The sequence below is a fragment of the Cydia fagiglandana genome, chromosome 27 (genome assembly GCF_963556715.1).
Source record: "Cydia fagiglandana chromosome 27, ilCydFagi1.1, whole genome shotgun sequence".
Classification (NCBI taxonomy): domain Eukaryota; kingdom Metazoa; phylum Arthropoda; class Insecta; order Lepidoptera; family Tortricidae; genus Cydia; species Cydia fagiglandana.
The window spans coordinates 912,965-937,821 of NC_085958.1; the positions used below are offsets into that span (position 1 = coordinate 912,965).

Genomic DNA, 24,857 nt, shown 5'->3' on the forward strand with positions numbered 1-24,857 from the left:
CTACGCTCCGCCGGTTTGCGCTGGCCTTTATGCGGAAAGATTTCGTCACTACTTTGTAAATATCTCGTATCTCACAATTCTCACACTGCTACTCAAAGTAGTCAAAGTTTAAACGCAGTAAGTCTGTAATTATGCATCCCATACATAGTTATAGTTGGTCAAACCTATTTGTCAGTCAGTAAGAACCAGGAAAACTATACAAATCCTTATCTTTTGGGTGCTAGCACTAGTGTAAGGCAAATGTAGGTATCACTCTCGCTGTCTATGATTGAAAAGAGACAGTCCTTTGACAAACTATAGCGGGCCACTCACACAACTGCCGCAGGGGCAATACCGGTCGCACGGTGGTCGGAGCAATTTTAGGCTGTTTTCTACACACTAGCCTGCCACTCAGTGTGTAAGTGATAGTCCCGCTGAACGCACGTCGACGAGAATGGCTCCTGTGTTATCAAAGCACCAAAGGATTGGTCCGTTTGGTTCAGTAGTCGCCAATGAACTGACTGGAATTGCCCCAATCGTACTACACATGTAACAACCTAGCAGGGCGGTAGATACAATCTAGGGAGCTAGGAAGGTCTTGCGCCCCTGCCGCCCTCCTGCAGGCCCAATCTAAAAATTGCCCCTGCTTCTCTACACACATCACAATTAAGGAGGCAATTAAGGGTCCAATTCCAATATTGCCCCTGCGGCAGGTGTGTGAGTGGCCCGCTTTAATCACCAGACATCGATAAGTTTATAGTTTCGTGCTACTAAGTAATTTAACAAACGAGAAGACGATGACAACGAAGACAATAGTTATTTGTTTCACTCGGGGGCAAAGTTGTTTAATCGCTCGTGCTAATATTGATACCCGAGCTAGCGAAAGATTCCAGAATATATATATATAACTAATTATGGAAAAAGCCCCACTGTTAGTTCTGACCAAGTTCTGACGCAAATCTACTGCAGACTGTATTCTAAATACGAAAGAATGACGTTTTATATGTCACAAATAGTTATTTGTTTTACAGTGGGGCAAAGTTGTTGTTTAACCGCTCGTGCTAATATTGATACCCGAGCTAGCGAAAGATTCCAGAATTGAACCACGAGCGTAGCGAGTTGTTCGAAAAATGGAATCTTGAGCGTTGCGAGGCTTTCAAAGCACGAGGGTTAAACAAAATTTGCCCCGAGTTAAACACAAAATTTTTCACCACACCAACCCGAAGCAAATTTTAAATGTAAAATATCAAACAAAATCAAACCAAATCAAATCCAAATGAATGTTATTAAATATTTATCATCGAAAATCATCATTTAAAAGTCAATTCTACCAGCAAACATAAGAAAACAACTCAAAATTTGCATTTGATTACTTTGCCTCAAATGTGAATAAAATGCAACTTTGCTATCAGTTTTTGAAGTGCAAAGTAAGCCTTTCCGAGTTGGTGTGGTGAAAAAAATGTTTTCGTCGTCGTAAACGTTCGTATTTGTCATGTCATGCTACGTTTTTTGTACGGAGACTGATGAAAATGCAAGTCATGTTTTTACTGTACGTTTCCGTAAGTTACCTAACTTTGTTTTGACAATATCTATTGGCGTATGTCAATATCAGTGACCGGAAAACATTTGTAGCACGGCGCAAACTCACTGGATTAATTGTATTATTTTTCACCACACCAGCTCGGAAAGCACTTCCAAAACTAATAGCAAAGTTGCATTTTGTTCACATGTGAGGCAAAGTATGCAAATTTTGATTTGTTTTCTTATGTTTGCTGGTAGAATTGACTTTTAAAATTATGATTTTGGATGATAAATATTTCATATGGGTTGATTTTGTTTGATATTTTACATTTAATATTTGGTTTGGGTTGATGTGGTGAAAAATTTTGTGTTTCACTTGGGGGCAAATTTTGTTTAACCCTCGTGCTTTGAAACCCTCGCAACGCTCAAGATTCCATTTTTCGAACCACTCGCTACGCTCGTGGTTCGATTTTGGAAGCCACTTTGCCCCATTGTAAAACAAATAACTATTTGTGACATATAAAACGTCATTCTTTCGTATTTAGAATACAGTCTGCAGTAGATTTGCGTCAGAACTTGGTCAGAACTAACAGTGGGGCTTTTTCCATAATTAGTTATTTATATTCTACTTATAATCAATTCAGTTTTTACCTAAATATACAATAAAAATAAATATAAAAAATAGACGGTCGTCGCTTATGCAGTAATATGAATAATAATTAATTCTATGCAGACAGCCATTAAAATTAAAATAAACGTTAATTCTATGCGGACGTTGTTCACGTGTAATCCGTAGGTAAACTGCAAAACGTAATTCAAGACCAAAAAAAGTCAACAAAGTTGCCACTTTTTACTAGCGCGTCTTGTATTTATGTAATAATAAGTAAATAAAAGTACTTTTTTTAAATAGTAGCAAAAATAATAGATAGTATAGAGGGGTCCTGTCATTGTCAATTGTGTAGTCACGGTACATTTACTGCCATCTATCGACACACGATTAAAACTTAAAATAAAATTGAAAATGTATAAATTAATCAAAATATGTTTACGGATAAATTATTTTTAATTTTTATTGTTCCATACTGACCCATGTCCTTTCACTGATATGTGTTAAAATTGTTAAATATCAAACGGTGTCCTCAACGCCATCTAGCCGAGAATAGGCCAAAGGTATAAATTATAATGGCGCCATCTATTCGAGAATGACTTATTCTTGATATCCGAGGCACGTTTTTTTTAGACTTTATTTATCTTATACGGAGTTATAATATATCTCTGATAGTAGGATTAAAATTACTAATGAATAATTTATCTTAGAGTGATTATTTATCAGAAGGAATTTACTATTTTACAAACAAATTATTGCAGTGGCACATTGTCTTACTTTTTTTGGTCTTGAATTACGTTTTGCAGTTATAGATGAAATTGACGCCAATTTATTTCAATCAAATTGTCGCAATAAAAAAAAACTCGGAAACCTTTTATTGAATGACCCTATGTACTTCGCCAAGGAATTTATGGATCTTACTTTTAATTTTACTGTCTGATTCTTATTACAACTGACATGTTTCAGTTATTAAATATATTTAATGGTTTTTGAGAGCGGTGGTGGCCGAGTGGATATGACGTCCGACTTTCAACCCGGAGGTCGCGGGTTCAAATCCTGTGGCTCGTACCAATGAGGTTTTCGTAACTTATGTACGAAAAATCATTTGATATTTACCACTAGCTTTTCGGTGAAGGAAAACATCGTGAGGAAACCTGCATACATCTGCGAAGAAATTCAAAGGTGTATGTGAAGTCCCCAATCCGCAGTTGGCTAGCGTGGGGACTATAGCCCAAGCCCTCTCGCGCATGAGAGGAGGCCTGTGCCCAGCAGAAGGACTTTTATAGACTGAAATTATTATAAAAGTTACCAGAAATATTGGAAATTTTGTGTATTTTCTGCAAGTTCCACATTTGTAGGTGGTCCAACTCGCACTTGACCGGTTTCATTTTATTATTTGTGGCAAAACAAAACGTCATCTATCGTAATTAGGATTCTGTATCCGCAGTCGTGCGTCAGAACCAACAGTGGGTATTTCCATCATTATAAGAGATATACCGTGTTTTTAGGGTTCCGTACCCAAAGGGTAAAACGGGACCCTATTACTAAGACTTCGCTGTCCGTCCGTCCGTCCGTCCGTCCGTCCGTCCGTCTGTCCGTCCGTCCGTCCGTCCGTCCGTCCATCCGTCCGTCTGTCACCAGGCTGTATCTCACGAACCGTGATAGCTAGACAGTTGAAATTTTCACAGATGATGTATTTCTGTTGCCGCTATAACAACAAATACTAAAAACAGAATAAAATAAAGATTTAAATGGGGCTCCCATACAACAAACGTGATTTTTGACCAAAGTTAAGCAACGTCGGGAGTGGTCAGTACTTGGATGGGTGACCGTTTATATTTCTTTTCTTTTTTTTGTTTTTTTTTTTTGCATTATGGTACGGAACCCTTCGTGCGCGAGTCCGACTCGCACTTGCCCGGTTTTTTTAAAGTCCGTTAACTTCGGCTCTATGTCATTTGATATTTGCCAGTCGCTTTTCGGTGAAGGAAAAAATCGTGAGGAAACCGGACTAATCCCAATAAGGCCTAGTTTTCCCTCTGGGTTGGAAGGTCAGATGGCAGTCGCTTCCGTAAAAACTAGTGCCTACGTCAAATCATGGGATTAGTTGTCAAGCGGACCCCAGGCTCCCATGAGCCGTGGCAAAATGCCGGGATAACGCCAGGAAGAAGAAGAACTTCGGGGTTATGTTATCGATAGAAAATAATATATTTCGGGTAACAATTCATGGAAATGAAATAAGAAAATAAGTATAACAAGAACATAAACATGGGTCAAAATATAAAAATGCGACACTCCTACAGGCTAATGGTAACATTCCATTTCTAACCGCAGCTGCACTACCGGTACTGAACGCGTCGCTGTCATTGTCAATTTCCATAGTAAAATTGACAGTAGTGCAGCTGTCGTGGAAATGGAATGTTACCCTAATAAAAAATAAACTTCGGGGTATAGGTGCTGTCAGCAGCAGAAGTTGCTAAGCGGGCGAGGTGTTCAAAATAATCTTGACTTTATTGTTAAGAAAATAAGAGCGCGTCAAGGTAATTTTGAACACCTCGCCCGCTTAGCAACTTCTGCTCTTTTGGCACGGAACCCTAAAACACTGTAAGTATTAAGTATATTTATAAACAATAACACGATAGTAATTGCTATTAATGTTGTGGTTATAAACGGATTAGTACAATGAAAAAGTAGGTGATACCAATTAAGTGATACCAATTAATGATGCTTAGGTATAACACATTACATTTTATTAACGACTTACGCTACGTCTTACGTAGGCGAACAACGCGCGAACGCGGCGCGGCGCGGCGCGGCGAAATCAATCCTTTGATGCCCATAGAAGTGTCCTACGTAAGCGATCTCGTTGCGAACGCGGTGCGGCGCGATTTGCACGCGAATGTCAGGCGGCGCGGCGCGGCGCGGCGCGGCGGCACATTACATTTTATTAACGACTTACGCTACGTCTTACGTAGGCGAACAACGCGCGAACGCGGCGCGGCGCGGCGCGGCGAAAGCGGCCGCCGCCGCGCCGCGCCGCGCCGCGTTCGCGCGTTGTTCGCCTACGTAAGACGTAGCGTAAGTCGTTAATAAAATGTAATGTGCCGCCGCGCCGCGCCGCGCCGCGCCGCCTGACATTCGCGTGCAAATCGCGCCGCACCGCGTTCGCAACGAGATCGCTTACGTAGGACACTTCTATGGGCATCAAAGGATTGATTTCGCCGCGCCGCGCCGCGCCGCGTTCGCGCGTTGTTCGCCTACGTAAGACGTAGCGTTAGCAATAAAGTTTTTACAACTAAGTTTTCCATACGTCATAACGTAGGTAATTAGGTATTTAGAGTTAGACCAAGAAAATTCTGCAGCAATTCTGATAGCCCTCGAAGTGCAAGTGTTGTTTATACGTCATAATTTCATAGAGGTTTTCGTTTAAAATAGCACTTGCACTGCGTGCGCTATCAAAATCGCTGCAGACTTTTATTAGTCTAACTCTATGTTATTTATATTAAAGGAAAAGAAAGTAGTAGTCCTTACTAAAATTAATTAGCTCATGGTTGACTGGTAGAGAATGTCTTCTGGAATTAAGTCCGCTATTTGTACATTTTGTAATTTCAAGTAATTGTGCAGTCGCTGCAGACTTTTCTTGGTCTAACTCTAAATAAATAAATGAAATCATGTTTTTTTGTGTAAAATAAGGAAATTATTACATAAAAGATAAGTTGTAATACAGGGTGTCCCAAGAGTATGGGACATCAAGGGAAAGTACCTTAAATATCGTAGATAGGGTATTTTACTGAAAGAAGACATTATTTTAATTTACAACACAATTTAAACTGTATCCATAGATTTTTAAATAATTGAACCCCCTACACGAGAAATAAATTACATTTTGAGCATTTGATCAATTAAATTGATTAATTTTGAATTAAATATAATAAAACTCTCAAAAATGTTTTTTTTTACAAAAAACATTTAAATTAACATTTTTAACAGAAATTTATTTTCAACAGTGGGTACCATGGATCCGGCGCTAGCACAAGAGATCGCGGCGATGTCGCGGCACCGCGCGATCGATGAGGCTATCGCGCGCGGCGATTCGGCCGTTCAAGAGTTCTATAAAGATGCTGTCATATTTGTCACGGGCGGATCCGGGTTCCTTGGGAAACATCTGGTTGAGAAGCTGTTCAGGTAATGTCGCAAAACTGACCGAGGCATCTTTAGGTTTGTCACACAGTTCACTTATAGTTCACCTATAATCAAAAATGAAAAAAAAAATAGCTATCACAAAAAATGACATAAAATCGTCAAATTTTTTAAAATATGTCACGAAAAAGTCTTAAAATCGTCCAAATATTTAAAATATGTCACAAAATCTGTCTGATAATCGTCCAAATCTGCTTTATACAAAATTTAACTCAAGCCAAAGCATGTGTAGATTATTTTGAGCACTGTAGCCGGTTAGCTACTTATGATAGTTATGATAGAAGGGGCGATAGTCGTAATGACTCGGCCAATCAAGAGTTCTATAAAGACGCTGTCATATTTGTCACGGGCGGGTCTGGTTTCCTTGGGAAACATTTAGTGGAAAAGCTGTTCAGGTATGTCACAAGTCACAAAACTGACTTAGGACCTTAGCGTCCTTAGGTTTGTCACAAAGTTCAGGTATGTCACCAAAAATGACACAAAACCGTGCAAATATTTAACGTGTGTCTCAAAAAATGTCTTAAAATCGTTCAAATCTACATTAGGTATGTCACAAAATTTATCACTTAAGCCAAAGCATGTGTAGATCATTTCGAGAACTCAGGCCGGTCAGCTGCTTATGATAGAAGAGGCGATAGGGCGGTGCCATTCGGCCATTCAAGAGTTCTATAAAGATCCTTAGGTTTGTCACAAATTTCAGGTATGTCACGAAAAATAACACATAACCGTCCAAATATTTAACGTGTGTCTCAAAAAATGTCTTTGAATCGTCCAAATATTTAAAGTGTGTCACAAAAAATGTCTTAAAACCGTTTAAAACTACATTAGGTATGTCATAAAATTTATCACTCAAGCCAAAGCATGTGTAAATACATTTTGAGCACGCGCAGGCAGGTTAACTACTTATAATACACTCGCGTGCAAAAGTATTGCATCACTGCATTTTTCGTCCGCACCCAATATCTTTGTAATTCTAGAGCCGATTCTGAAAATTTTGGTATCAACTGAAAGCTTATAATGTAACGCATTAGAAAATTGGGAAATTTAATGAAATTTCAAATCTGAAGACTAAAAAAAATCAGAAACTGAAAGTAGCGACATAATGGTCGAGAAATAAATTTAGGAAAGTTAAGAATAAAAGTCATTTATTTAATACAAAATAAATTATTATTATTAAATTAATACCTGGTGTTGCCACCCCTAGCCCTCCTCACACAAATCAAGCGGTTTTTCATGACCTAATCAATTTTCTAATGAAATCTTGTGGAATAGCGTCACACTCCTCCAGCAAGGCTCCCTTCAGCTCCTCAACATTGGCCGGGGCAGGATTACGCTTCTGAATCCTCCTTTTCAGGTAGTCCCACACGTGTTCAATGGGGTTAAGGTCCGGGCTCGATGGTGTCGATGTCATGGTGTCGATGCCCACTTCGAGAAGGTAGGCTGCGGTGGCCCTAGCGGTATGACACGGGGCATTATCCTGCATTAGGATGAACCCCTCATCAAAAATACCGGCATAAGGAACAACATGTTCCTCCAGGATGTCAGTAATGTATTTGGCAGCGGTCAATCCACCGCCACGGCCCCCCCAGGCATGAAAACCAGCTCTGTTCGCGCGTCGTAGGAAACGCCGCCCCAGAACATCACGGATCCACCGCCATAGGCGACCCTTTCGGAGAAGCAACATTGGGCGAACCGTTCTTCTGGCCTTCTGTAGACTCTTCCTCTTCGGTCACATCCATTCAAACATATTCTGCACTCGTCCGAGAAGAGAACTGGGGTCCATTGCTCAATGGTCCAGTCCATATGATTTTCTGCAAACTCTCTTCGGGCTGTACGGTGTCGCGCCAGCAATCTGGGCCCCGTTGCGGGCCTCCTGGGTGTCAAGTTCGCATTCTTGAGTCTTCTTCTTATTGTCCACTCACTGGCAGCCACTCCTCGTATCTCACGCAGACGCTGCTGGATGGCAACGCTTGTCAGGTGTCGATCTCGGAGAGATGTTGTGACAATGAAGCGGTCGTCCCTCTCTGATATACACTTTTTGCGGCCGCTTCTTGGTCTTGAAGTAAAGGTAGATTGACTTAAATTCAGCGTGGCAGCTACTGAACGTTGGCTACGCCCCTCTTGCAGGAGCTGGATGACTTGGCGGACTTCAGCTTCAGTGGTTTCCATTTTTCACAGGTCTTCTTCACGGGAAAATATGCGGAGATGTGTACCGGTCAACTTTTGATGAGTGACTGATAACAACCCCTCCCCTACCCCCCGTTTTATAGGGGTCAAGGGTAGCGCAACTCGTGCGCGTGATAACGCGAAACCGCTCACAAATCGGGAAAATGCCGATAATTTGAAAAATACTGGGCCGTTTTCCATGTTTTTTAACTTTTCGTAAAGCTAAAACTTCAAGGGACATGATCCCATTAAAATAATTAATCGAAAATAACCGGTTTACAAAATTATTGGGTGCAGTTGAAAAAATGCAAAGTGATGCAATACTTTTGCACGCGAGTGTAGAAGAGGCGATAGTCGTAACGACTCGGCCGTTCAAGAGTTCTATAAAGATGCTGTCATATTTGTCACGGCCGGGACTATGTTCCTTGGGAAACATCTGGTTGAAAAGCTTTTATGTCACAAGTCTCAAAAGATACAGATGTAGTGCATAATTGTTTTCCATTTTGTTTTTCACGGAAACGTACGAACGTGTCTTGCTATTTCAGTCAGTGTCGGTTCAAAAAGTACTGAGGTTGACTGAAGTAGCATGACAAATACGAACGTTTCCGAGAAAATACGATGGAATATAAGTATGCACTACATTTGTACCTTATCATCTTTAGGTTTATCACAAAGTTCAGGTACCTACCTAATAGCACGAAAAATTACACAGAATCGGCCAAATCTACTTCAAATGGAGCATTATCCATGAAAAGGGACGTTATTGTCGATGGCGCTTACGCCACAGAGCGTCGCGCGGCATAGTATTCATATGGGAGCTTCGTTAACAATGGCGTAAGCGCCATCGACAATAAGGTCCCTTTTCATTGATAACGTCACAAATATGATACAAAACTAATTGACCTTATAAAGATTAGGTATGCCATATCACGAAAATTTTCTTAATATCTTCCGAACTACTTTAGTTATGTGAAAAATTGTCATGCCGTCCATTTATTTATATTAGTCCATTTATTCATATACTTACATTTATGTAATATGTGTATGTTTGTCCGTCAGGTCGTGCGACATCAAACGAGTATATCTTCTGCTGCGAGAGAAAAAAGGACAGACTTCGCAAGAGCGAGTCGCAAAGATCTTCCAGGATCCGGTAAGATATACCTTTCAAGCTATTTTTATGATATAAATGATAACTACACTATAAATATACGCCGTAAAACCTTTGTATCTCTTTAATTGACTATTTATTAACATTCTAACACATACCGAGCTAGTGCGAACACATAGCACATAGCGTAGCCGATGACATAGGAAAGCCCGTATGTAGCAAAAAGCGCCTACGAGAGAGCCCGCATAGCGAGTCGCTGTCAGTGAATATGTTAACCAAAGAATATCATTGTAGCTTACTCTTCTTCTTCCTCGCGTTATATCGGCATTTCGCCACGGCTCATGAGAGCCTGGGGTCCGCTTGACAACTAATCCCATGATTTGACGTAGGCACTAATTTTTACGAAAGAGACTGCCATCTGACCTTCCAACCCAGAGGGTAAACTAGGCCTTATTGGGATTAGTCCGGTTTCCTCACGATGTTTTCCTTCACCGAAAAGCGACTGGTAAATATCAAATGATATTTCGTACATAAGTTCCGAAAAACTCATTGGTACGAGCCGGGGTTTGAACCCGCGACCTCCAGATTGCAAGTGGCACACTCTCGCCGCTAGGCCACCAGCGCTTCAATTCCAATTCTAGCTACTATAAATTATAATTATTTATGATTCAATATGTCACTGACAGGTATACGATGGGCTGCACAAACGTAAACCAGGCTTCATAGAACGAGTGACAGCTGTCAGTGGAGACATCACACAACTGCGCATGGGCATAAGTGATCAAGACTGGTATACATTAGCCAATGAGGTAAGACTATGTAGAAATGCTGTATCAAAAACAGGCACTGGGACATACTATTGTCAGAATGGCCGAGTGGTTATAATGGCATAAACGGAGGGTTCGAGGTCGAGCACAGATAGGCCGAGTTGTTACGTAAATAAGGTAAATGCAATAAATAAGCATTTGTGTCAAAGCCACACCACTCCGCTGGCTTGGTCACCTGGAGAGGATGGGGGAGGATCGTGCTGTGAGAAGAGCGTATGTGGGGCATCCGGGGGGAAAACGTCCGTCTGGGCGTCCCAGATACCGCTGACGAAGCCCAAAAATACCTGTCCGTCCTCGGAATACCCAACTGGCGTGAAGTGGCGCAGAATAGGGCAGAATGGCGCTCTCTTGTGTCAGAGGCCAAGATCCTTTTTGGGTCACTGAGCCAGTGATGTATGTACGAGTATGTATGTATGTGTACCTTCCCCTCAATAAACGTCAGTAAACTGCAACACTAAGCCCCTTTTTAATAAAACTTGACGGGCCTGATTTAGTTAAATTATGTTTTATATTTTATCCCTTTCTTACAAATACATAAGTCAAAATGACAGATTAAGACAAAAGATTCATATATATAGTTGCACCAAACAAAGTCTGCAGCGGATTTGATAGCCCACGCAGTGTAAGTGTTATGTATACGTCATAATTTCATAGAAGTTTGACGTTTAAAATGACACTTGTACTGCGTGGGCTATCAAAATCGCTGCAGACTTTTTACTTTCTGACTATACCTAATTCGAACCAGTAACGCGTTTATGAATAGCGTCATAAATCTTTTTTCGACAGGTAAACATAATTTTCCACGTTGCCGCGACAGTGACCTTCGATGAGCCCCTTCGTTTGGCCACAAGGACAAACGTAAGGGGGACCATGCAAGCGTTACTATTGGGAAAGGACTGCAAACATATCAAGTAAGTCATCTTCTTCTTTTCCTTTGCCTTATCCCACATTAGGTGGGGTCGGCACTCCTTATCGGCGCCAAGACGATCTGTTTTGAGTTGTCGGGTTGGGTAGTTGGGTTTTTTCCAATGGTTCATTGGCCATACTCGTCCACCACGTCACGTAGCGTCCACACGTACACAAATTAAATCACCAATTTGCATTCTACTATGAAAATTGGCATTTTTGTGTCCGCACCTGCCTTAGAGAATATAACCAACGGAATGGTCATTAACAGGCGTTCCCCTCTGTCGAAAAAAGGCGGCCAATGGTCAACCACATGTCAACCACATGTATGGACTGACGTTTATCTGACATGACGTACACATTTGATGTGCCCTCCCCCGCAAAAAACGGCAGACTATTTTGTACCGAAAATTATAGACATGGCCTATCCGTTGGTTATATTCTCTAAGGCACCTGCTGATGTGATCGGGGAATCAAATTGGTATTTGCGTCCGCACAGCCCTGTTCGATCGGAGAATTTCATCAGATTGGCGAAAAATATTCTCGTCTGGATACAGCTTTAGTGACCACTGACCATTGTCAATAACGATGACCTTTACGCTTCGCTACGCTTGTGATTCAATCTTGGAATCTTTTCGCTTGCTCTGGTATCAATATTAGCACGAGAGGTTAAACAATAACTTTGCCCCCTTGTAAAACAAATAACTATCTGTGCATGGATTTTCATATCTTGTGTTTCTACACACTATTTTACTTTAAATTAATCTGATTCTCTCTGTACAAAATGGAAAAAAGAACGTAAACGTAAAAAAGGCGTAAACCCGCCTGCACACCATAATGCCAGCAGTAATGCCAGTAGCAGTAATGCAGTTGCTGTTGATAACCGAGTGTCACCTTTAACTTAGTCCGATACTATTCTAATTCTAACTCAAGGGATGACCTATCTCAATACCCAGTTCAGTGGCCAATGACTTTAAAATATATTACATTATTTATTTTAAAAAAACCGGTCAAGTCGAACGAACTCACTCGTTTAACTCGCGCACCGAGGGTTCCGTACAAACTTTAAATAATATCAATGTAGCTATAAACACAAAAGACTTGGCCAGAAGTATCAACATTGGCAAAGGTGGCAAAATTGCAAATTCAATTCGGAAAAGTATTTTTATAAAAAAAAGTTTTCAAGATAGAGGCGCGATTTATCCTGTAATATTGCTGATTTCATGATTTTTCATTGATAATCTTTAGAGAAAGAGGGGGGGCGAGGAAAAATGGTATAATTTTTAATTTTCCTTCATAAATCTTTTTTTTCGATTACTCAAGTATACCTGTGACGGACGGAGTCGCACCATAAGGGTACCTTGTACTTATTTGGTACGGGACCCTAAAAATGTTGAAAAAAAATGTTGAAAAACCGGTAGGGCCGAAAATTAAGATTAACCTTGTGTGTTAGGGGTCATCCATTAATTACGTCACACGTTTAGGGGGAGGGAGGGGGTCAAGAAAATGTGACATATTGTGACATGGGGGAGGGGGGAGACACAAACTTTGTGACGTCACTTTAACTTCATCAGTAACCGAAAATTTATTTAAATTATTTAGTTCGCTGTACATTTAAATAACAAGTTTTTAAAACGAAAATAGTTTTTAATCGTTTAATTTTCTTTCCTAAGCAGTTTTGGGTTATAAAATTACTAATATTTCATCATCATCATCATCATCATCTCAGCCATAAGACGTCCACTGCTGAACATAGGCCTCCCCCTTACTACTATTTATATCTTACTAATATTTATATCGTCAAAAATATTTTGATAAAATATTAATAATACTTAGGTACTTACTTAATTCGATTTGGCGATTTCGTAGAAAAAATGTGACGTCACACTAGTGGGGGAGGGGTTTGCCAAATGTGACCAAGTGTGACAAGGGGGGAGGGAGGGATCAAAAAACCTAGAAATTGGTGTGACGTAATTAATGGATGACCCCATATGTCACGTGTTTCTTTTATTATGCGTAAGTAATGCAAAGTACATATTATATATATATCATAATCTGAGGCGGTTAGTGACCTCCTAAAGTCCCGAATGTCTCAATGACCTTTTAGGACAAATTCTATGAATTCAAAACTGCTAAAATTTTTATTACTCTTGCGTTTTTGGGGTCTCTATTGTTTCCTAAATTTTCTTTTGTGCGAGCGGTGAGCTTAGTATAGCGCATGCCAAAGCAACAATATCATTTAAAAAGCGGCTGTATCCCCTGTATGGTATTAGGGTTCAAATCTACGAGTATGTAATAATATGTGCAACATTTAGAGACTTTAATTCATCTCTTAAGTACCTACCTAATTGTAATACTTTAGTTTGAATTGATATTTCAAACTAACCCAAGGTTAAGGTTAAGGTGGGTAGGTTTAGGAGGTTGACAAGCGGACTCCAATCTCCTATGTGAGAGCCGTAGCAAAAAATGCCGGGATAACGCGAGGAAGAAGAAGAGTTTGAATTGATATTTGCGGTTATATGTCTTTTATAAACTTTGATGTTTATTTGCTTGTATGTAAATTCAATGTTGACGTGTAAAAGTGCCCTTGTGGCCTATTTGCTGAATAAATGTTGATGTTTGATGTTTGCGCTCGCCTACATTGAGGTCGTCGATCGTTCTACATTACCAAAACATGTTACACAATGTAGACAGATTTCAACCTTAAAACCACCACAATACAGTCGCTTTTTAAATGAAATTGTTGCTTTGGCACGCGCTCTACACGGGAGCTCACCGCTCGCGCAAAAGAAACATAGATTTCGTTTAACAGATCTTAGGACTCTAAGGCCCACTTGCACCATCCCAATAACCCGGGGTTAAGCGTACTGGTAACCATTGTAACTCCAGGTTTAACCGGTTAACCTCGGGCTAGTAGAATGGTGCAAGTGGACCTTAGGCGCAAAAATTATTTGAGAATAATCTTACTATACATGACAGACCTATAGGTAACCAAGCAATAAACCAGTACATCTATTCCAGATCGTTCGTGCACGTATCCACTGCGTACGCGCACGCCACCCGCAGCCGCATCGGGGGCTCCGTGCGCGAGGACTTCTACGACAGCCCCGGCGACCCCCGCACCATGGTGGACCTGGTCGAGCAGCTGAGCGAAGAGAAACTGGCCGCTATTAAGCCTAAGTGAGTTTACCCAATATCATGGTAGATGGCGCTGGAACGGAGCGGGGAAATCCTACATCGCGGTGTTAAGATTTTTCCTGAATTCATGAGTTTCGCTTGGTGAGTTTGAGGTGCTTGTAGGGTGGGGACAGAAGATTCATTCAATGAATACTTCTACGACAGCCCCGGCGACCCCCGCACCATGGTGGACCTGGTCGAGCAGCTGAGCGAAGAGAAACTGGCCGCTATTAAGCCTAAGTGAGTTTACCCAATATCATGGTAGATGGCGCTGGAACGGAGCGGGGAAATCCTACATCGCGGTGTTAAGATTTTTCCTGAATTCATGAGTTTCGCTTGGTGAGTTTGAGGTACCTGTAGGGTAGACAGAAGATTCATTCAATGAATACTTCTACGACAGCCCCGGGGACCCCCGCACCATGGTGGACCTGGTCGAGCAGCTGAGCGAGGAGAGACTGGCCGCCATTAAATCTAAGTGAGTTTACCCAATTTGTAAGAGCGTGCGACTTTCAATCCGGAGGTCGCGGGTTCGAACCCCGGCTCGTACCAATGAGTTTTTCGGAACTTATGTACGAAATATCATCTGATATTTACCAGTTGTTTTTCGGTGAAGGAAAACATCGTTAGGAAACCGGCCCACCCACGCAATAAGGCCTAGTTTACCCTTTGGGTTGGAAGGTCAGACGGCAGACGCTTTCATAAAAACTATAGTGCCCACATCAATTCTTGGGATTAGTTGTCAAGCGGACCCCGAGATCCACATCAATTCTTGGGATTAGTTGCCAAGCGGAGCCGTGGAAAAATGCGGGGATAACGCGAGGAAGAAGGATAAAATAAAAACCGGGCAAGTGCGAGTCGGACTCGCGCACGAAGGCAGAGGCGTAGCTAGAGGATATGGCGCCCGGGGCAGGCACCAAATTTGCGCCCCCCCTCCCCCTCAAACGAAATGAACTAACGAAAGAGTTACTTTTTTACTTATTACTTACAGTTTACTTTTAATTGAGACAAAAAAGTGTTTTTAGTACATCGGTGGCTAACAAGCTTACGACCCACCTGATGGTCAGCGGTCACATGCGCGTTGCCGACCATTTTAAAACTTATACACTTATTTTTTGGAGATCTCCTTAGACTTAAAGGTTCAATATCGCTTGTGAGTTTGGGATCGTAGACTATTCACAGGTACATTTGGACTGATTTGAAGGGTCCAAGGTGGCATCCAGATGCTCCTGCCCAAAGGTGACAGCAGTACTCAATAAATGGGATCTGTCTACCCCAGAGTAAAGTATCGCCTCCCTTTATTGAGCACACCGAGTTTTTTTTTGGATACGAGCGCAGCCTACCCAGCAAGGTGGCTACGAAATTATTGGACGTCACTGATGGAGATCTCAACACCGAGGCTCCCAATACTCCCTGAGATGGGAAGGCTTGTGCCTTGAAAAATGAGGTTTTCTTAGCCCTAAACGCGCAAAATTGAGTCTTGGTGGGATTGAATTGGACTAGTTTGTCCCGATCCCACATCGAAACCTGACACAGGTTTTTCACGACATTCTAGTATCACAGAACGAGCGATGTTATCACGGCATGTCTTATACAGGGTGGTCCAAACCTTGACGTCCATAATTTTTTTAAATTTCTCACGCTGTGGGCTATCAGAATATGTACGTTAGCCGACGTTTCGTAGTTTTCGAATTATGATTTTTATTACTTTTAACGTTTGTTAAGAAATTCTGGGGTGATGATTTAATTTAAAAAAAAACTATTGAACTTTATTGTTTCTTTTTGTAACATAATCCTTGACCAACGGCGCAGTTGCTAAAACAACAGCATCCTCACTTGGCTGAGTTGAGCTGAGTTCAAGCTTAGATGTTGCCCTTACCTAAATAAATAAAAAAATAAATAATGATAAAATAAAATACAAGCGATTTCAAGGACTTTTTGTTATTTTAGAAACTGCTAGACCCTAAGTTTTTTTAAAAGGTCAAAAAAGTGATACTTAATAGTCCTAATTTTTCAGAGTCGCCGGTCAAAGGAACTGAGGTGGAAAGCTTCCAAATTAGTAATTCATTAAAAAAGTCCTCTTTTGTTATTTCTACTATTATTTTATGGTGTCACTTCCCCATCGCTATTTCATGTTATATGTGCAAATACCACGAACATGTATTAGAAGACATAAAAGCAAAGCAAAGCTTCACCCCGGAATTTCTTAACAAAAGTTAAAAGTTAAACTCGTAAACTACGAAAAATCGGCTAATCATGGGGTATATATATTCTGATAACCCACGACGACGATACTAAAAAAAATTTTTGGACGTCAAGGTTTGGACCATCCTGTATACAGGTTGGCTAAAAAATAACTGCATTTTCCTTGCCAGGGAGATTTTGGGATTACACCTACTGAGCAAGTCGCGAAAAAAAAATTTGGCTGTGTCCTACATTTTGGCTGGTCCATTTTCTATGGGAGGTATTTTGCCCATTTTGGCGCCCCCCCCCTTGGACAGCGCCCGGGGCACGTGCCCCCTCCAACCCCCCCCTAGTTACGCCTCTGCACGAAGGGTTCCGTACCATAAAGCAAAAAAAAAACGGAAAAAAATGCAAAAAGAAAACGGTCACCCATCCAAGTACTGACCACGCCCGACGTTGCTTAACTTTGGTCAAAAATCACGTTTGTTGTATGGGAGCCCTACTTAAATCTTTATTTTATTCTGTTTTTAGTATTTGTTGTTATAGCGGCAACAGAAATACATCATCTGTGAAAATTTCAACTGTCTAGCTATCACGGTTCGTGAGATACAGCCTGGTGACAGACAGACGGACGGACGGACAGCGAAGTCTTAGTAATAGGGTCCCGTTTTGCCCTTTGGGTACGGAACCCTAAAAAGGCTGCTTTTAGCGATACTAGTACCTCAGGGCCAATTACATCATCTTATCTTGTAAAGATTATTACAGGTTGGCATTTGATCTGTTTACATATACTCAAGTTACTATAACAAGTCAGGTGTTGGACCTACAATGACAATTATCTACCGGTTATGCTAAACATAGTATTAATAACATGACACTTAGTTATAAACGCTAAAGTTATCGACGCTATGATAAATAATTATAGGCAATGAGGAATTGAGCGTCAAACAGAAAACTGTGTTACGTCTTTCCTGTAGACATACACAAGAGTTAAGAAAAATGTACAGTTCGCGCGAACACTTTAGTTTTCCTCTCCTGTGGGCAATAGTTAACAGCTTGTGGGCATTTAAGCAATGATTTTATCATAGTTCTTTAAATAAAAGGAGGACCTTTTCACGTGGATAAGGGTTAAATAAGAAAATTAACCTTTATAGCCCTTAACTCTTGTGTATGTCTACAGGAAAGACGTAACACAGTTTTCTGCTTGTAGCGGGTCAATAATATAAAGGATGACTCGACTAGGGGTTCAGTTCCTAACTTAAATCTAAAGTTTTTTTTATACCGGGTGTGGCCTGTAACATGAGCAAAAAATGTAACTGTAGGCTGTACTCCTCATACTGACCAACATTTGTTCAGCGACTTTTAAAAATAACTTGTGGTTTGTTTTTTAATAGATTAAGTTTATTCTAAGACGCAATGTATTGCGAATTTTGTTATGTTTATGGCGTGACAAGCAACGTCAATCACAATGATATGGCGTGGCGATGGCGTCCATTGAAGATAATATTTATTTTATATGAAAAATAGGGAGTCTAAATAATTCATAATTTTTAAAAGTTGTAGAACAAAAGAGTCACCGTTTGAGGAGTACAATCTATGTTTTAATTATTTGCTCATGTTACCGGCCACACCCGGTATAGTAACCAATAATTGTTTTAACAAAACAATTAGACCCTCTAGTTCCGCAATGTGAGGTCAACATGTGTCACGTCAATATATAATTCTATGGCAATTACTATCGAGGAAAATGCTGCAAAAAACACTTCGGCGTATGATTCCGGTTTACATAAGATATTAGCGAAATCGATAGGACCTTGAATATTTTTTTGGGGTCCGTATCTCAAAAAGAAAAAACAAGTGCGAGTCGGACTCGCGCACGAAGGGTTGCGTACCATTACGCAAAAAACGGCAAAAAAGTTAAATATTTATTTTATTTTATTTTTAGTATGTACTCATTTGTTGTTATAGCGGCAACAGGAATACATCATCTGTGAAAATTTCAACTGTCCAGCTATCACGGTTCATGAGTTACAGCCTGGTAACAGACAGACGGACATCAGACGGATAGCGGAGTCTTAGTAATAGGGTCCCGTTTTTACCCTTTGTCTGTTTGTCTGATCTCCGAAACTACTGGGTCTAAAATTTGGAAAAATACACAAAATAATTATTTACCTATAGATGACAAATCTATTACAAATGTGCAGTCAAGCGTGAGTCGGACTTAATTACTTGATTTTTGATCCAACCCCCACGGGTTTTTAAAGACATTTCATTCAAGTTCCACATTAAAAAATACATTGTTAAAAACTGGGTAGTCTACGGAGCCCTCGGAACGCGAGTCCGACTCGCACTTGGTCGGTTCTTTTTGTTATTGAGCACACGTCATTTCCATTCGGGCCTACCGCGAACCACGTATCGACGTGTTGACTCTCTGTCGCACGTCGCACTTGTAAATTCGTACGTAAGTGTGAGAGGGAGGCAACACGTTAAACGTAGTTCGCGGTAGACCCTCTGATCACCGATTGATGTCATTGTACCAGGCATCAGCAATAATATTATGTTACTCTTCGAAGGCCGCGATATGTCAGATATTTTTTGCGGCCTTTTTTGTGTAACATGTTATATAGAAGCGCTGGTGGCCTAGCGGAAAGAGCGTGCGACTTTCAATCCGGAGGTCGCAGGTTCAAACTCCGGCAAAAGGTACCTCATGGCGGTTGGCGCTTACGCTATTATTAACGCCTCTCCAATATTATTGCGGCGCTATGCGACGTAAGCGCCAACCGCCATGAGGTACCTTTTGCCGTGGAACGTGACATATCTTTACTATTTTATATCTAGTGAATCTCTAATTCATTTCCCGAATCGCGGCGCCAGCCGCCATAAGGTACCTTTTGCCGTGGAACGTCACATATCTTTACTATATCGAATCTAGTTAATCTCTAACTCATTTCCCGAATCGAGCCGTTGGTCCTTATACTTTTAGGATCAATTATACAAACAAATACTACACGCGGTTACATAAAGAATATTGACCAGGTTCGATTCCCGGTTATGTATGAGAGTTAAAAAAAAGTTTGAATGTCATTATTATTAAATCTAAAATCGACGCCATGGTTCCTAAGAACAGATTTCGCTATCTCTCATAGTTTCGGACTTCTCCATACTGACCCATTTGGATTGATCACCCTGTATAGTTTAGAATGGTCAACATATACCTAATATAAAATCTCGTAAGGGGTCATCCATTAATTACGTCACACGAATTTCTAGGTTTTTTGACCCCTCCCCCCCTCCTTGTCACACTTGGTCACATTTGGCAAACCCCTCCCCCCAAGTGTGAGGTCACATTTTTTCTCGAAAACGCCAAATCGAATTAAGTATCTAAGTACCTAAGTATTATTAATATTTTATCAAAATATTTTTGACGATATAAATATTAGTAATTTTATAACCCAAAACTGCTTAGGACAGAAAATTAAACGAATAAAAACGATTATCGTTTTAAAAACTTGTTATTTAAATGTACAGCGAATAAAATAATTTAAATAATTTTTCGGTTACTGATGAAGTTAAAGTGACGTCACAAAGTTTGTGCCTCCCCCCTCCCCCATGTCACAATATGTCACATTTTCTTGACCCCCTCCCTCCCCCTAAACGTGTGATGTAATTAATGGATGACCCCTAAGCAAACATTATAGCTGACTCTTAAATATTTTACATCAATACCTAAACTAAGTAACTTAATACTTATATCGTAAGTATATCGTGTTAGTAGGTCAGGCTCCGTTAACAACATGCCAATCGCTAAAGCTACGCAGTACCGTCTTTAACATAAGGGCACACGGGGCCCCATGGCCCCCATCCTCAGGGGGCCCCCAAGGACAGACAGTAACATTATAGATAATAGAAAAAAAAATAGATTACTTTCTTTACTTTCCAAAAGGGCCCAAAATTCTTGTGTCCAAAGGCACCCAGCATAGTTTAAGACGGCCCTGACGTTACGTAGCGAACGAAACGCAATTGTCACTGTTACATTAATATCAAAGACATATATGTAACTTCGTATAAGATGAACAAAGGAAAAAAAACGTGCCTCGGAAATCAAGAAATCGTCATTCTCGCATAGATGGCGCACACACCTTTGGCCTATTCTCGGCTAGATGGCGTGACACCGTTTCATATTTCACAATTTTAACACATAGATATGAGTGAATGAGCATGGGTCAAAACAATATAAAATCATTTATCCATATATATACATTTTTGGATAATTTTATACGTTGAGTTTTAGTCGTGTGTCGATAGATGGCAGTAAATTTACTGTGATTACAAAATTTACAATTACAGGACCCCTCTATACTATCTATTCTTTTTGCTAATATGGAAGAGTGATAGAGAGACACAAAGCGATTCGATGGCGAAGCGATAGCGATTTGTAACCTTGGCTAAGCCGCCAGTACCTCTAGTGTAAATTTCATTCCAATAACGTCATAACGTGACGTGACGTACGCGTTTGCGTTAAATGTCATTTTGTATGGGATTTAGAGCTTCCAAAACGTCCCGCTTGGCGCGCTGTTCAACTGCCCATACAAAAATATACGCTATCGAATGTAATTTACGGGTCTCTATTGTTTCCCAAATAGTTCTAAGTCATAATGTATTGTTTGTCCGAATTTTCGTTAGTCATAATTGATTTTTCTCAGAAACCCGTAACTTTTCAGGATTGGCATAAAACAAACCTAACCTAACCTAACCTTTCTACAGAATAACCTTACGAAAATCCAGAAAAGTTAACGGTTTCAGTTTTATGACTAACGATAATATGACAAACAATAAATTATTACTAAAAACTTTATGGGAAACAAAGGGATCCCGTAATTTACATTAGGGCACAGAATAAATAACGTCTAGCCGCCCAGAGACCTATAAAAAGGTCTCCTGTTCCATTCTAATTTAATCTTTGTGTTGACAAAATAAAATTTCATTTTGCTTGGCAAGGTTTGACGTATGGGCGGATATAGGATATTAGTACTAGATACAAAAGACTCACTCTCTAACAAAACGCGTTAGGAGAGATATGACCGCTAGGTGGCGACAGCGCCACGCGCGGCTTATGGCTAGCCACCAAAATTGGTGTGGAACGGATGTATATTGTATTAGCTACTTATGCGAGGCAACGAAATCGCGGAGTGAGCCACGCCTGGCTAGAAGCTCAGTGTAATGTACGTTACATAAGTATATAGTTTTATTTACATTTCAATGGTTTCTTTACAGGCTGATCGAAGACTGGCCTAACACGTACGCCTACACGAAAGCTTTAGCCGAGGAGGCTGTGAGGACCATGTCAGGGGACCTGCCCATCTGCATCGTCAGACCCGCCATAGGTGAGCTACAGATAGACAAACATACAGTAGAGCCATAAAGAAATATAGTAAGATAAGAATGCTCACTCCATACAACAGTTTTGGTCAGTGTTGCCAACTTGACATAAATGATGCCAGATCTGGCATATTTTCACTCGCTTTGGCACCAATATTTTCCATTTAGCATCTGGCATATTTTTTAGCATAATTTAGTCTAAGCCAAGTTTGTACCAACTTGGCAGCAACAATATGCGCTATCGCCTTATGTGGTTCATATTTTCATTAGGTATTATGAATTACGACTTTTGTGGACGGATGGACGTCGACGGTCTATATAAAGTTGGTCAAGCAGATTTTGTCAGTAGAAAAAAACGGCAAATTTGAAAAAATTATGTGTTTGAAGTGTCTATAATTTCAAGTGACATTTTAACATTTTTTTTTGCTTATTTCAAAAAAAGTTGGAATAATTTTGGCATAATCTATACATCAGTCTAGCATTTTTTCTAAATCCGAGTTGGCAACACTGGTTTTGGTACCAAAAATACTATTATTTTCATAGTCGACATCTAGCATCGAGTAGCGGAATTATCAGTACTGCTACTTGACAATAGATGTAGCGCCGACCGGAAAGTGTTATGTTGCTGAGCATTAGACTTTCCGGTCGGCGCTACCTATTGTCAAGTAGCAGTACTGATAATTCCGCTACTCGATGCTAGATGTCGACAATGAAAATAATAGTGTTATTGGTACCTAAACTATTGTATGGAGTGAGCAATCTATGTATTTTTTAGGGTTCCGTACCCCTGGGGTAAAACGGGACCCTATTACTAAGACTTCACTGTCCGTCCGTCCGTCTGTCACCAGGCTGTATCTCACGAACCGTGATAGCTAGACAGTTGAAATTTTCACAGATGATGTATTTCTGTTGCCGCTATAACAACAAATACTAAAAACAGAATAAAATAAAGATTTAAATGGGGCTCCCATACAACAAACGTGATTTTTGACCAAAGTTAAGCAACGTCGGGAGTGGTCAGTAGGTACTTGGATGGGTGACCGTTTTTTTTTTGCTTACGTTTATTATGGTACGGAACCCATCGTGCGCGAGTCCGACTCGCACTTGCCCGGTTTTTTATTGAGTAATATATACTTACTCGTCTCTAATCTGCACGGGAATTTTCTAAGTGTAAAATTGCATGAGAATTTCCCAAGTTACTGGAAATGTTGAGAATGTTTTGCAACTTACGTATTGCTAGCCTCGGATCACATGCAATTATCGGCCGAGGCAAAGCTGAGTTTGACAAACATTTCTTACTTTATTTGTTTGTTGTATTTGTATGTAGTATTTAGAATAGTGTATGTTAATATTATTTATCGTATGGCATTACAGTAACTGGATTTAAATTCAATATTATGTGATATGAGTCCTTGTTACTTAAATTAAATTTATTTTATTATTTATCAATTTTATTTATTGCCCTAGGTGTAATTATACTATTTTGTTGATAATTATAGCTCGGAAAGGCTCACTTTGCACTTCAAAAACTGATAGCAAAGTTGCATTTTATTCACATGTGAGGCAAAGTAATCAAATGCAAATTTTGAGTTGTTTTCTTATGTTTGCTGGTAGAATTGACTTTTAAATGATGATTTTGGATGATAAATATTTAATAACATTCATTTGGATTTGATTTGCTTTGAATTTGTTTGATATTTTACATTTAATATTTGCTTTGGTTTAGTGTGGTGAAATTATATTTGTTTTGTTTCAGTAATAGCATCGAATCTGGAACCAAGCCCGGGATGGGTCGACATGAGCAGTGTCTACGGACCGAGCGGGGTAAGCATAAATTAGGGCTTCGTGTAGCCGTCTATGGGGCGCCGTTCTCGTCTCGTGTTACACGAAACCGGATTTGTGGCCCGTTCGGAACGGGTAATTAGGGTCCGTAGTGTACCTATGTTACCCGTGTGTCCGGGTCCACGGATTACACAACGGTCCGGCCCGTTCTCGTCGTTGCATCGTTGCAGACTAGTCTTGGTCTAACACTAAAAGCTTAACATTCATTCCAGCTCTTCCTCGGCTGCGGTCTGGGCGTCATACACACTATAATGGCCAACGATGACACATACATCGACCTGATTCCCGTGGACTACGTCAACAACGCCACCATAGCAGCCGCGTGGGCCACGGGAACGCGCCACGGAAATGGCCAGAAGGATATCAAGATATATACCGTGTCGCCGGCGAGGAATCCTAAGAAATGGCGTAAGTTTTAATGTATTTTATTTTCGTGGACTATAGTGCCACGGGAATGTGCCACCGAAATGGACAGAAGGGTATCAAGATACATATATACCGTGTCGCCGGCGAGGAATCCTAAGACTTGGCGTAAGTTTTAATGTATAAATTTTATTTTCGTGGACTATAGTGCCACGGGAACGCGGCACGGAAATAGCTAGGAGGTTATTTACAAAGCTAGCTAGTAAACCATAGAGAACTTATGTATATACATACTGTGCCTTAAACTATTTTTTGACAACTTTTCATACAATAAAATATGACATTGATGCATCAAGGCGGTTTGTTAACAAGAGCCTACCGGGAATCGCAAAAATCGAAATTTACTTATCTGCCTCTTTATCGCTCGAATATGCAAGAGTGATAGAGAGGTTAGATAACGAAATTTCGATTTGTTTCGCGGTAGACCCCCAGATTGATGCTGGATTGTGGTAGTAGCGCCCCCTACGAATGTTTCGCGTAATATTCCCTATTAAAAGCTTATTACCCGACTACGGCAACGCAAAAGGAGGGTTATGATTTATAT

General features: G+C 40.5%; 1 protein-coding gene across 1 annotated transcript in view; it reads left to right on the forward strand.

The window, feature by feature from the left end:
• Positions 1 to 24,857, forward strand: part of LOC134677978 (fatty acyl-CoA reductase wat-like) — a 38,564-nt gene that overhangs the window by 9,466 nt on the left and 4,241 nt on the right. Inside the window, exons 2-9 of the mRNA XM_063536410.1 lie at positions 6,112 to 6,289; positions 9,530 to 9,620; positions 10,265 to 10,387; positions 11,192 to 11,316; positions 14,333 to 14,491; positions 21,944 to 22,053; positions 23,805 to 23,872; positions 24,103 to 24,298. Coding sequence (XP_063392480.1) covers positions 6,112 to 6,289; positions 9,530 to 9,620; positions 10,265 to 10,387; positions 11,192 to 11,316; positions 14,333 to 14,491; positions 21,944 to 22,053; positions 23,805 to 23,872; positions 24,103 to 24,298 — 1,050 coding nt within the window. The remainder of the gene's footprint in view (positions 1 to 6,111; positions 6,290 to 9,529; positions 9,621 to 10,264; positions 10,388 to 11,191; positions 11,317 to 14,332; positions 14,492 to 21,943; positions 22,054 to 23,804; positions 23,873 to 24,102; positions 24,299 to 24,857) is intronic.